General features: G+C 33.9%; 1 protein-coding gene across 1 annotated transcript; it reads left to right on the top strand.

The window, feature by feature from the left end:
• The first annotated feature begins 4371 nt into the window (after positions 1-4371).
• Positions 4372-9323, top strand: LOC21404647 (autophagy-related protein 3). Its single transcript, XM_010090974.2, has 9 exons — positions 4372-4657; positions 5490-5560; positions 6097-6213; positions 6287-6453; positions 7051-7136; positions 7381-7432; positions 8141-8206; positions 8302-8429; positions 8911-9323. Exons 1-9 carry the CDS (start codon positions 4497-4499, stop codon positions 9005-9007), a joined length of 945 nt encoding a protein of 314 aa, XP_010089276.1. The 5' UTR covers positions 4372-4496; the 3' UTR covers positions 9008-9323.
• The last annotated feature ends 2530 nt before the right edge of the window (positions 9324-11853 follow it).

Here is an 11853-nt window from a genome sequence, read left to right as displayed (position 1 = left end):
TATATATATATATGGGGTTTTAATAGTTACTCTCATATTTACTTATTGATGAGTATCGTTGTTTTAACCGTAAGATATTGATCTTATGGTTGTAATAAATTGGGTAGTTGATAAAAAAAAAATTTATTGCAATTAATGAAATTGTATTTTTATCATGCCGTGTCATCAAATTGTTATATTTAATGGTTGACCATTGATAAAGACATAACTATTGAAAACTCATCCATATATAAGAGTAAAGAATTAACGAAACAAGACATAGAGGAGTAGAAGAGAAATTTATTATTCTATTTTATTTATTTTTACATATAATGGAATTGACCATAAGTAAGCTTAGAATGAAAGAGATCGAACATGTGCTTGAATTTAGGTGTTAATTATTTCACTAAAGAAGTTTGAGAACAAACAAATATATAAAGACAATAACCACAAATCTTCTTTTCAGCTCTTTTCAAGTTATTAGAGCCCTTTTCAAATTTACCAAGATGTAGAACTCAAAAACAAATAATTCAACCTGTACAAAAGTGGGGATGACATTCGTGTTTGATTTGAAAGTTTGCATATACTCCTCCAATCGCAAAGGTAAAGAAAGGAACAGAAAGTAACAAAAGAAGTGGAAGGATCCAATGTTTTTGAGATGTGTGGTAGCTTGTCAATCCATGCAGTGAAATTGTACGATGATCATGATATATATGTATCAGCAGAAACCAGCAGTTTTTGACAGATTGGGCCGATATTGTGCAAATTGCTCCTTGTACGTTTTGTGTAAAGGCTGTTGTGGGCAATCGACGAGTCTAGAATCCAAACAATTGGGTCATCCTTAGAAAGTGGCTTGGAAGTTGGAACACTTTCATTGTCTCCAAGGACATGAAGATGTAGGGTAAATTAGGCATAGTCTGAGTACGTGTAGTTATTTGTACTAATTAAAAAAGGGATTATTGGTATAGAAAAAATCAATTGTTCCTACCGGTGTAATGGTTTAGGGTTTAAATTTATTTAGGATAAAGATATTAATTAAGACTAAAAGATAAAATTTTAAACTCGTATACTCTGTTGAATAGGTGAGTATAACCACTTTTAACATCAGAATTCTTTTTTATGAGAACGTGAGAATTTAAATCTGAGTTATAAATGAAAGAAAATTAAAGCATACGTCTTTGCTACCATGGAACCACCACAGATGATTTATGTTGGAAATCTTGAGGGAAATGAGACTTGAAACACATAGAAAGTAAGTTTTCCTTAAAGCGTAATTTGCCCCCTCTCGTTAGAGATTGCTTCGGGTTCTCAACAAATCGCTCGCAGGATATGACAAGCCTTCAAGTTGTTAATCACAAGTAAAATGACAATAACACTAAGAACACAAGAAACTCTTTGAATTTCTGGAAATTTTTGAACAAGAAGAGAGAAGTATTTCAGAGTATTATTTCTAACTTATTTATCAGCAATTCTTGTTCTTTTTATGGTTTTTTTATCACACAATTACGTACAGACACAACCAAACTTGAAAAGATACCTTTCCCATTTGAATTGGTGTCAATTCAAGTTTCAAAAAACGTATCTAAACGTCACGGCGCTGCGGCGCCAGTTTCGGACGCTGCAGTGCCAGTTTCTGAAAAACCAAAAACCGTCCACGCAAGCCAGAGCACCGCGGCGCCCAAACTCAGCGCCGCGGCGCTATGCTCTCTGCCAGTCCAGCGCCGCGGCGCCCAAATGCAGTGCCAAAGCGCCAGCCTCGTTGGAAATTTTGTCCAGTCCAGCGCCGCGGCGCCCAAATACAGCACCAAAGTGCCAGGCTTGCTAGAAATTTTGTCCACTTTTAGATGTGATAAAACTTAACAAATTCTTAAATGTTATATTTAAACAATCCAAACCATTTATTTGTAGTTATTTATCCGTGACTATCACTTTTATATGTAAATTAGACTTGGTTTTTTCTTTGTGAGTATTATATCCAAAATACAAACTCTCAACTCCCTAAAAAGAAAAGGACTTCCCAAAAATAATGGGCTTGTTCTTTTAAGTGAAAAACTCAAAAAAATGCAACTCGAGTTATAACTTTATTCGAGTTCATATTCTTTTAAGTTTAAACTCGAGTTCAAACTCGAGTTTAGGACTAAAATTTGAGTTCAAGTTTCCCCTTCAACTCGAGTTCAGAAACTCGAACTCAAATTAATGAACAATATTATTTATATTCTTAAAAATGCTATAACTTTTTCGTTTTAATTCTGATTGAGATGATTTTTTTTATATGTGTTGACAACGAAAAGACGAATAAAACTTTACCCATATACCTTATTAAAATTTTTCATCAACATTGAGTTTTTATTAAAATACTATCTAAATACAAATTCAAGTTTTGACTCACTCAAACACAAACTCAAAAAAATTCTTATCTCAAACCATAACTCAAATGTATACAACCAAACACAAATTTAAGTTATAAGTTTAACTCAAATTATAACTTAAATTCAACTTAAAAATTATATTCAAGTTAAATTCTAAAAAACAAGTTCAATATTGCTCTAATTATAATTCATACTAAAGAAGTACGTGCAGTAGAATCGCATGAGGAAAAAAAAAAAAAAACTATTAATAGAATATAATTTTAAATAGGTTGTTTATTATTTAATTTTTTTTGCCGCTATTTTGCTTTTACCAACTTATGGCAGGGCTGATGTAAAAGTAGTTTTTACTAGAAACTGTAGTGACACCTGTGGCGCACGGTAAACAGTGCACAACAATGTGGCAAAATAATGATAAGATATATAATGATTGTGTGGTAAAATTTTATTATTTTATTTTATTTTTAAAAGGGAAAAAATTATAAAATTATAAAAAATAGAATATTTATTAAAAAATAATATTGCTTGTTGAATTAATTTTTAAAAATTATATATTAATTTTAAAATGTTAAATATAAATAATAATATAAAATTTTGATATATTTCGATCCTTAAATACTTCAACTATACGAGTTTAGAACTTTTTGACAGCATTGTACTTTTTTAATAGCGGAGGTGAATATAAATTGCAGTAAAATTTCATAATCCGTTTTTCATTTTACGTTGTCGAGTGGTCATTGAGGATATGTTACGGCCCTATAGAAAACTATGATTATTAAGCCCAATCATGCTATTAGAAGGGTGGATCTAAACTAAATGGATTCTTTTAGATTGGAATCGCTGCAAGCTCAATGTAGATGTTCCGTCTCACAACAGGCAACAGAAGTTGAAGCTGTTATAAGATATTCTACTTAATTTATTATGGTTGCTTTGGATTAAAAGTTAGATGGTGCTTTTGCTGACTGTGAGGTTGAAACCAGAATCCTTATTTTTAAGTTTAAGAAACGTTTGGTTTATAAATTAAAATTATGTGATTAGAATTATTTTTAATTTACGTGTATTTTTTATGAGAGAAAATACTGTAGTAAATCATAAACCATGATATTCAATACGTTCACAATGATTCAAGTTTTGAAAGCAAATAATTTTAGTTGTAACCAATTTGGTGTTTTATTATTTGTATCTAACTTATTATCTATTTTTTCAAGAGAAAAGATAAACTATTTTTTTAAGAGGCAAATAAAACAGTTTATCTTTTTAACTTATTTTAATAGATGATGAGCTCATTTGACTAAAAGAATCTCCATCACTAATAGGAATTAATATTGTACTCGTTGCTTTAAATTATAACAATTTTTAATTCTCAAAGAAAAAAATCAAATGTATTTCGACTAAAGATAATATTAAATTTGAACGTGGTCTCTTAAAATTATAAGAGGACGTTTAGTTTATGTATTCAGAATTATGATTTAGAATTATTTTTATTTTACGTATATTTTTTATGAAAAAAAATATTGTACAGAACTATAAATTATAATTTAAAATAAGGGACGAATATAAGAAACATAATCAAACAGATCAGTATGAGACTCCTCACTCTTAGTTCGAACTGAGATTTCAAGCTCAAAGCTTATTCAGGCCACCCGATCAGGCCTTAACACCCTTTGCTTTAAAAAATTAAAATTTCTTTATAAAATTGAAGGCCGGCCGGCCCTAGACCTGTCATTGGGTTTTAGGACTCTCCAAACTAGATTGATTGTCTCCTTTCTAAGATTGGATTGGTCTGACCCGAAACTTTCATTTAAACTGTCGGTTTGGACCCGGCGGCCTGAATTAGCTCGTAGGACACAGGACGTCTGTACTTCGGTCTCATTCATTTCACCGATTTGAGTTTTTAATTTTAAATTTTTACAGTAAAAAGCTCTTAAAAAATATTATATTTAATTTTTTCTGCTACAATAAAAAACTCTCATAAAATGACACATTTTAATTCAAATTGAAAACTCTAATCGTCGTCTTTACAAGTTGTTCCCCTCTCTCTCTTCGACATCCTTTAGTGCGCGACCTCGCTTTCATCGAATTTTTCTCGGTCTCTTTCCCGCTCGCTCGATCATTACGCAAAGCAGTTGAATCGCCTAGAGAGAGAAAGAGATGGTTCTGTCGCAAAAGATTCACGAAGCCTTCAAAGGAACCGTCGAGAGAATCACCGGACCAAGGACGGTCTCCGCCTTCAAAGAGAAAGGCGTTCTCAGCGTCAGCGAGTTCATCATCGCCGGTGACAATCTCGTCTCCAAATGCCCTACCTGGTCTTGGTAATTATATCCCAACAATTTTTTTCCCTTTTTTGTTTTCCTGATTTTCGCGAATTTGTTCTATCTCTATGATCAGTTTTTTGTGATTATTAGGGATTTTACCAGTTTTTGTTATGCCAATTTTCAGTTCATCTTGGTCCGATGTGATTTTAGATTAGTTTTACAGCGTTTGTTTCTAAAGTCGTATGATACAATAGACAATACAAGCTCTCAATTAGGGAATTTGATAATTTCTCGAGTTTGTGCTCTAATCGATCAGCGATTACGACAAATTTGATTGTGAATTTACTAATTTTCGTTAAGAAGATAAGCAGCTGACCAATTTGGCATGGCTGAAGATAATGAAACGGGGTCTGAAATTCTGTCAAATTGTGTTATCGTTTTTCAGGGGAAATAGAAATCAAATTAGGCTTTGTATGGCAAGCTCATAACTATTTGGCTTTTGGGTTAGGGAAATTGAAATCGTAATAGGCTTGCCATTTTAATCGTAGTAGGCTTGAAATATGAAATGGTTCTCATTTGGTGAAGCATGATTGGATTTGTTTAAAACATATATGAAAAATTTTGCTGCGCTAAGTACTTTGACGAGTTCTGATTGAAAGCTACATATGTTTTTTTGTACTGATTTGATGAAGCAAATTTTTTATTTTCCTTCATCTTTTATAAATTAGAATAGAAGTCAAATTTTTTATTTTCCTCCCCTTGTTTTGCAATTTGATAGGTTCATCGATTAAAGTTGCCTTTTTGATAACTTGCTTAACTATGCTGGATTTCAAATTGGTCTGAAGGTACTATTCTCTTATCTTTTTTATGTTGCATTTTCTCCTGTTAGGGAGTCAGGTGAGCCAAGCAAGAGGAAACCATACTTACCTCCTGAAAAGCAGTACCTCATTACTAGAAATGGTATGGTGAAATCATTTCTGCCCCCCCCCCCCCAAAAAAAATAAAAATAAAAAAATACTCTGTATCAACTTGTAATGCGCATCTTTTTTGCATGCTTTATAGAGTGACGTTGAGATTATGATTTGTTATATCTGATATGGTTACTGATATATTTTTTCGTGTTTTCTTTTCTTTTTTTATTTCTCTCAACGTTGGGTGATTTTATGCCCCTGGCATATGAATGAAATGTTACCATGTAAAACTCTCCCCTTGTAGTGACTGTAATAAGTTTTTGAGCTTTCTATTCATGGGCTAATACCTTTACAATAATAGTAGTATAATTTTTATAAAGTTTTAGACCTTTTGATTGGCTAAACTCATCATAGGATAGATTTATTACATAGGCATTTTTGTTAGTGGAATTTGTTTGTTTAACACAAGCGCAATTTCTTCCTTTGCTTTTGAGTTCCGTGGCAATTGCACCAAAGTTCTGTATATATGAGTAGCCTCTTTGAATCCAAGTAAAGCTAATGAAAATCTATTCACTTTCTGTTCAGTCCCTTGCCTGCGGAGAGCAGCATCTGTGGAAGAAGAGTACGAAGCTGCAGGTGGGGAAGTTCTACTTGATAATGAAGATAATGATGGCTGGTTGGCAACCCACGGGAAGCCAAAGGGTAAGTTAAGATTAGAAATGTTGCTGATAATATTTTACGTGAGATATTTACTTACACTCTCTCTTACTTTTAGAGGGTAAAAGTACCGAGGAAGAAAACTTGCCCTCCATGGAAAATTTGGAAATCAGCAAGAATAACACTGTCAAGTTGACCCCCTCATATTTTGGTGGGGAAGATGAAGAAGATATTCCTGACATGGCTGATTTTGAAGAATCTGATAACATTATCGAAACTGATCCTGTAAGTGTCTGATGGTAATTTTTACATCTATATTTTCTGACGAAGAGATGTCTAGGTGATGTTTGTCTTTTATGTCTGGTGTACAGTCATTAGTTGTTTTTGACTATTAATATTTACTATTGTTGAGTAAGTGAACAATTTGGTCGTGGTTCAGTTATTTTTATAAAGTATAAGATAGGAGGGGGGTGTTGGTGTTTATAATGCTGAAACTATTTTAGCTAAGTAAAAACTTTATGCTTAATCGCAAGTAAGGTGGATAAAGTATTAGATAGGAGGGTGTGTTGGTGTTTATAATGCTGACACTATTTTGGCGAATTAAAAACTTTATGCTTAATTGCAAGAAAGGTGAACAATAAAATAATACCACATCTGAAAGATTTATTTATGTTGAATTTAGCACCTCCAAAAATTATGCAGGCATTGTTTATATAATAAAACCATTGAACAATGTCTATGCTTCCATTCAGAGCTTCTTAAAATTTCCTTTATATAATGCTTGTCTATGGGCCCATAGATGCAATGCTAGCTTCACGAATTTAGCAGTCATGTATGCAGATAAAAGCATGAAATTGTTATATTTTAACTTCTAATTTGCAGGCAACACTGCAGTCTACGTATCTTGTGGCTCAGGAACCTGAGGATGATAACATTTTACGCACCCGAACCTATGATGTCAGCATCACGTAAGAATCTGCGTAGTTTATTTCTTTTATTTGTTTAGAAATAGAAATCTTGAAGTCTTATGCATTATTGTTTGAAGCCTAAGTAATTTGAAAAACAGATTTACATTCTAATTGAGAAGATTTGTTGTTGATTTCTTGCTAGGTACATTTGTCAAAAACATTAGAGCATTGCTTTCTTTTTTTGGATTGAAATACTCTATTTGACTGGAGCCCTAATATTTTTCTTGCCTCGTTCTATATGTAGGTATGATAAATATTATCAAACTCCTCGAGTGTGGCTTACTGGTTATGATGAGGTTCGTTCTGCTGTTTGTTTTGTGGCTATGTTCAAATTCCAAATTTCCAATGATTATTAAGTTCATGTTTTACTGCTTCAAGGAGTTTCATTCTTTTCTATATTCTCTTGTTTTACTAAATACTAATGAAAATAATTGAAGAAGCCATGCATAAGAAGCTTGAGTTTGTTTCGGCTAATACCAATAAAAGAGCAGGCTTGAGAGTTTGAATTAATAAGAGGATTTACGCTCGTAGGGAAAGTTAAATTGTTTGGAAATCTTGCAAAGTTCTTCTAGTGAAGCAAACATTAGCTCCAATTTTCCAACTTCGATTATCTTTCTTGGGGAGTGTGATTCTCTCTCCAAGCTCATTGCTTGTCACTACTAGAGTACCTAACTCGGACATAAAATTTTCTTTTCCTGTCCATTCTTTGCAAAAGAGTAAACAGAAAGAGAAAGTAACTTGTGCTGTAAAAGAGGCTAGCTTCTGCTAAAGTGCAGTGAATATTTAGTCCTCTTGAGTTGTTTGCTTTGAAGTTATTTAAGTTTTTACTTGATTGTTTCCTTGTGTTTTTTTTTTTTTGGGATATGTCTTGTATCCATTATGCTTTGCAGTAGCTGACTGAATCTGCATAATGATTCAATGAAAGTATACTGTTATGTTATTTTGCTTTCATTCTTAACTAATATTCTTGCTGAACTGATTACATTCCTTTGTTATTCTCTTAGTCGAGGATGCTTCTACAACCAGAGCTTGTTCTTGAAGATGTTAGCCAAGATCATGCGCGGAAAACCGTGAGTTGATTCTTAGGTTCCTCTTTACATCTGCTTGGCACATGCACTATTTTTTTTTCCTGCAATTAATTTAATGACTACTTGTATGGATACAGGTAACTATTGAGGACCATCCTCACTTGCCCGGGAAACATGCATCTGTACATCCTTGTCGACATGGAGCGGTGATGAAAAAAATCATTGACGTACTAATGTCACGTGGAGTTGAACCAGAAGTTGACAAGTAATTTTCTCTCTCAACTCTCATTCTGCTGTAGCAACTCCGCCCACCAAAATCCTTGGTGGTTTATTTTTCACTCCTAGATACTATTAAGAGTTGAGTCCAATACCCTGTCAGTTATAACTAATTGCACTCTGGTAGCATGTTGGATTCAGGGTTGCGTGAAAACTGGAAAAATTATAAAAGGACAAGACACTTTATAGCAGGTTAATTAACCATTCAAAAAAAAAAAGGGGAAAAAAAAAAGAAAGAGACCCCAATATTAAAGTCTTATCTGTACGTCCACAACAATCCTTTTGATTTAGGAAAAGAAAGTAACATCTGCGATTCCCAATTAGATGTAAAGGTGAATATAAACAAATTTTCTCTCGTTGAATGTTTATCGATAGTCAGGCATCATTTGGTACTACTAACACGTGTTCAGGTTATTATTATTGTTGAGAAAAGTTGTTTGTTTAATTACTTTTCTATCTTATTTGTGTAGGTATCTTTTCTTATTCTTGAAATTTGTTGCATCTGTGATTCCAACAATTGAATACGACTACACCATGGATTTTGATCTGGGAAGCTCCAGCCACTAAGCCTGAGGAAATCCTGGGTTAAGACGAGGATTTGCTTTGTTCTTGCCATATGTAATTAAGTGTTGAAATAGCAGTTTGCATATCCCCTTTCGTTCAGAAATTGGTTGTCTAGTCTCTTCTGGCCCTTCTCACCCCTTAGTAATCTGCTTTATTGTACTTGCAGATTTTTATTGCGAGGTCAGGTGATTCTGACAGTGTGCTCAAGTGTATATGAATTGTGCATAATATTACTTCAACAAAACCAATGCCGACTTAAGGATAAAGGCAACTGCCTCAACGTATTGAAATTTGAACTTATTAATTAGTTTTCTTTCCTCCTAAAAAAGAATACAAATCTTATTTCTTACTATTTTGTAGTTTTCCAATAGTTTTATCTTATTGATCATATGCACACATTACACTCATAGGTTAGTGGACCCGACCAAGTTGTAAGTTTAGATCGTGTCAAATGAGCTGACTCGAGACTTGTCACTGTTAACTTGGATCCGGTCCGACTCTAACATTTGGGGCAGGCTGGGGTTTCAAGCCTGAAAGTTTATTAGGATCGTTTTGGATTTGATTCCAACACCTTTTTTTAAAAAAAAATTTAAAAATGCGTTATAAAATTTCGGACCAGTCTTAAAGAGCTTTAAGGTTAGCCCAGGCTGGCCCTCTTCCCTAGGTCTTGTTTTGAGACCGGGAAGTGAGACTGGGTGGGTTAGTTGTATATATGATAATAGGGCCACGATTTCTAGGCCCACTGTGAACGGACTAACCTAGCCGGCGTGGGCCTAATTTTTATTTTTAGACTTATGGGCTCTTTAGTCCGCTAGGAAAGGAATAGACTCCTTGGAACAGCCCCTATCGCGTGCCTCATGTTGGGCTATCCTATTTTTAGAGTTATGGGCCTATTCTCATGCTTTTATGGCCCATTGGAAATAAGAATGGGCTTATATGAGCTAACAAAAAAATAATAATTAAAAAAATAAAGCAAAGTGGATAATGATGATCTATTGCTCCACTCCCATCCCCGTGATCAGCTTTCTTTTTGCTTACTCGGTTGGTAATAATATTCTCTCACTAGGCCTGTTTAATTTACTAATTTGAATTTTTAATTTGAGTTGATATGTAATTTTATGTGAAAATTTTTTATTGTAGTAAAAAAGTTAGATGTGATTGTTTCTAAAAGCTTTTTCCTGTAGCAAAATTTAAAATTTAAACTCGAATTGGTAAAATGAACATAGCCTAGATCTTTCTTTTCCTTTCTTTGCTTCCTTTCTTGCTTGTTTGCTTTGAAATTGAGGGTGTGTTTGGAAAGACGGATCCAGAATCGTATTTGTTTATAGTGATTCTGAATCATGATTCAGAATCAGTTTTTGGTTTGGATGATTCTAAATCATGATTTGAAATTTGATGTAATGTTTTAAACTAGCACAAATCATAATTCTAAAACCACCCTCCCTCTTGATTCAAGGTGATTCAAATCTCTTATTCTGAATCATAGTTTCAGAATCATGATTTGAACCAAAAATCATGAATTATGGTTCTGATTTCAGAATCATGAGTAGAATCACCCTAATTGAATTATCGTACCAAACGAGCCCTTAAAAACTTTCTTGGAAAATGGGGTTGTAGATTTTTTCCTTCTTGTCCCCCTTTCCCGCTATAAATTCGAATTCACATTTGTTTTTGTCTCAGTAAAGGATCAAGTTGGCCCTTGCGAACAACTTGATGCACTATCTCCCTTCAACCCCTTGAGCGAAATGCGGCAAAAGGAAGGAAAATCTATGGACCGACCCCATCGTCTCCACCCCGTAGGAACTACAAGATCACCCCAAGGACGCCTTCGGCGTTTTTGGCAGATTTCATTCAAGTTCTCACAGTTTGTCGGCCGGGACTTCCGAAGTTCAAAGTTGGGAACTTTACATCAGTGTCTGAAATATTGCAATCCACTCTGATTAATTGGTTTCAAGTTTTTTGTTTTTCCCTTTTCTTTTTGGTAATTTAAGTGAAATGTGTTTAGATCAGTAAGTCCGACGCTTGATTTTCTCTTTGCATTTTGATTTTCTTACCTCAATTGGGTTCTTGTATTTTCGTTTTATTCGATTGTCTATGAATTGCGAGCATCAGATTTTAATTTTTCTTTCCCATTACTCGGCTAATGTCGACCCCAGTTCACGTTGGGCCTAAACCCATTATGGGCCTTAGATTGGGCGTAGCATGATAATTATGTTGTGCCGAATTTGTGTTTAGTTTTATGGGCCGAACACCAAAGATATTCAGCCTGTATCAAGATACAGAACCATAAATGGACTCACATACGAGATGTTAAGATTTCTGCCACGAACTAGTGACAGAATATGGTACAAATATAATCATGCAAGTCACCTTACATAAATATTTTTTTTTATTCTACTAGACATTAAATAAATTGCTATATAAATTGGTGGAATCATAGGAACATAAACGCGTCCCAATTTTCTTCCGATGGAATTATGAGAAACAAATTTATAGCGAATAGAGGGTACTTTCACAAAATAATAATAATAATAAAATAAACATAAAATTCAAAGTGAACTTCCTAATTTTCTCCAAATCCTGTTTCATAGGAAGAGAAATGCACGGTCCTACCAACACCTATCCTGCTAAAGAGTCCGCGTCACCTGAAATGGCATGAGGCGGGACACAGAGAGAACTCCTAAAAAGAGAACCTGTAAATGATAGACCCCTTTTGCCACTAAAATCTAACATGACAGACTCTGCACTGACGTTTTTATTTAGTGATGATCAAGGAATTAGAGAAGAAAAAAAATAAAAATAAATTTCAACAAGAACCTACATCCCTGGGAAATGTCGACTACCCTCGA

This window comes from Morus notabilis, unplaced genomic scaffold (assembly GCF_000414095.1).
Source record: "Morus notabilis unplaced genomic scaffold, ASM41409v2 Scaffold1009, whole genome shotgun sequence".
Classification (NCBI taxonomy): domain Eukaryota; kingdom Viridiplantae; phylum Streptophyta; class Magnoliopsida; order Rosales; family Moraceae; genus Morus; species Morus notabilis.
This window is presented reverse-complemented; position numbering and strand designations above follow the sequence as displayed.

Bases quoted from the DNA above. Each gene is read 5' to 3' on its own strand.
- LOC21404647 (XM_010090974.2), top strand. From the start codon at position 4,497: ATGGTTCTGTCGCAAAAGATTCACGAAGCCTTCAAAGGAACCGTCGAG. The intron at 5,561-6,096 runs GTATGGTGAAAT...CTTTCTGTTCAG, and splicing joins GTACCTCATTACTAGAAATG to TCCCTTGCCTGCGGAGAGCA. The intron at 7,137-7,380 runs GTAAGAATCTGC...TTCTATATGTAG, and splicing joins ACCTATGATGTCAGCATCAC to GTATGATAAATATTATCAAA.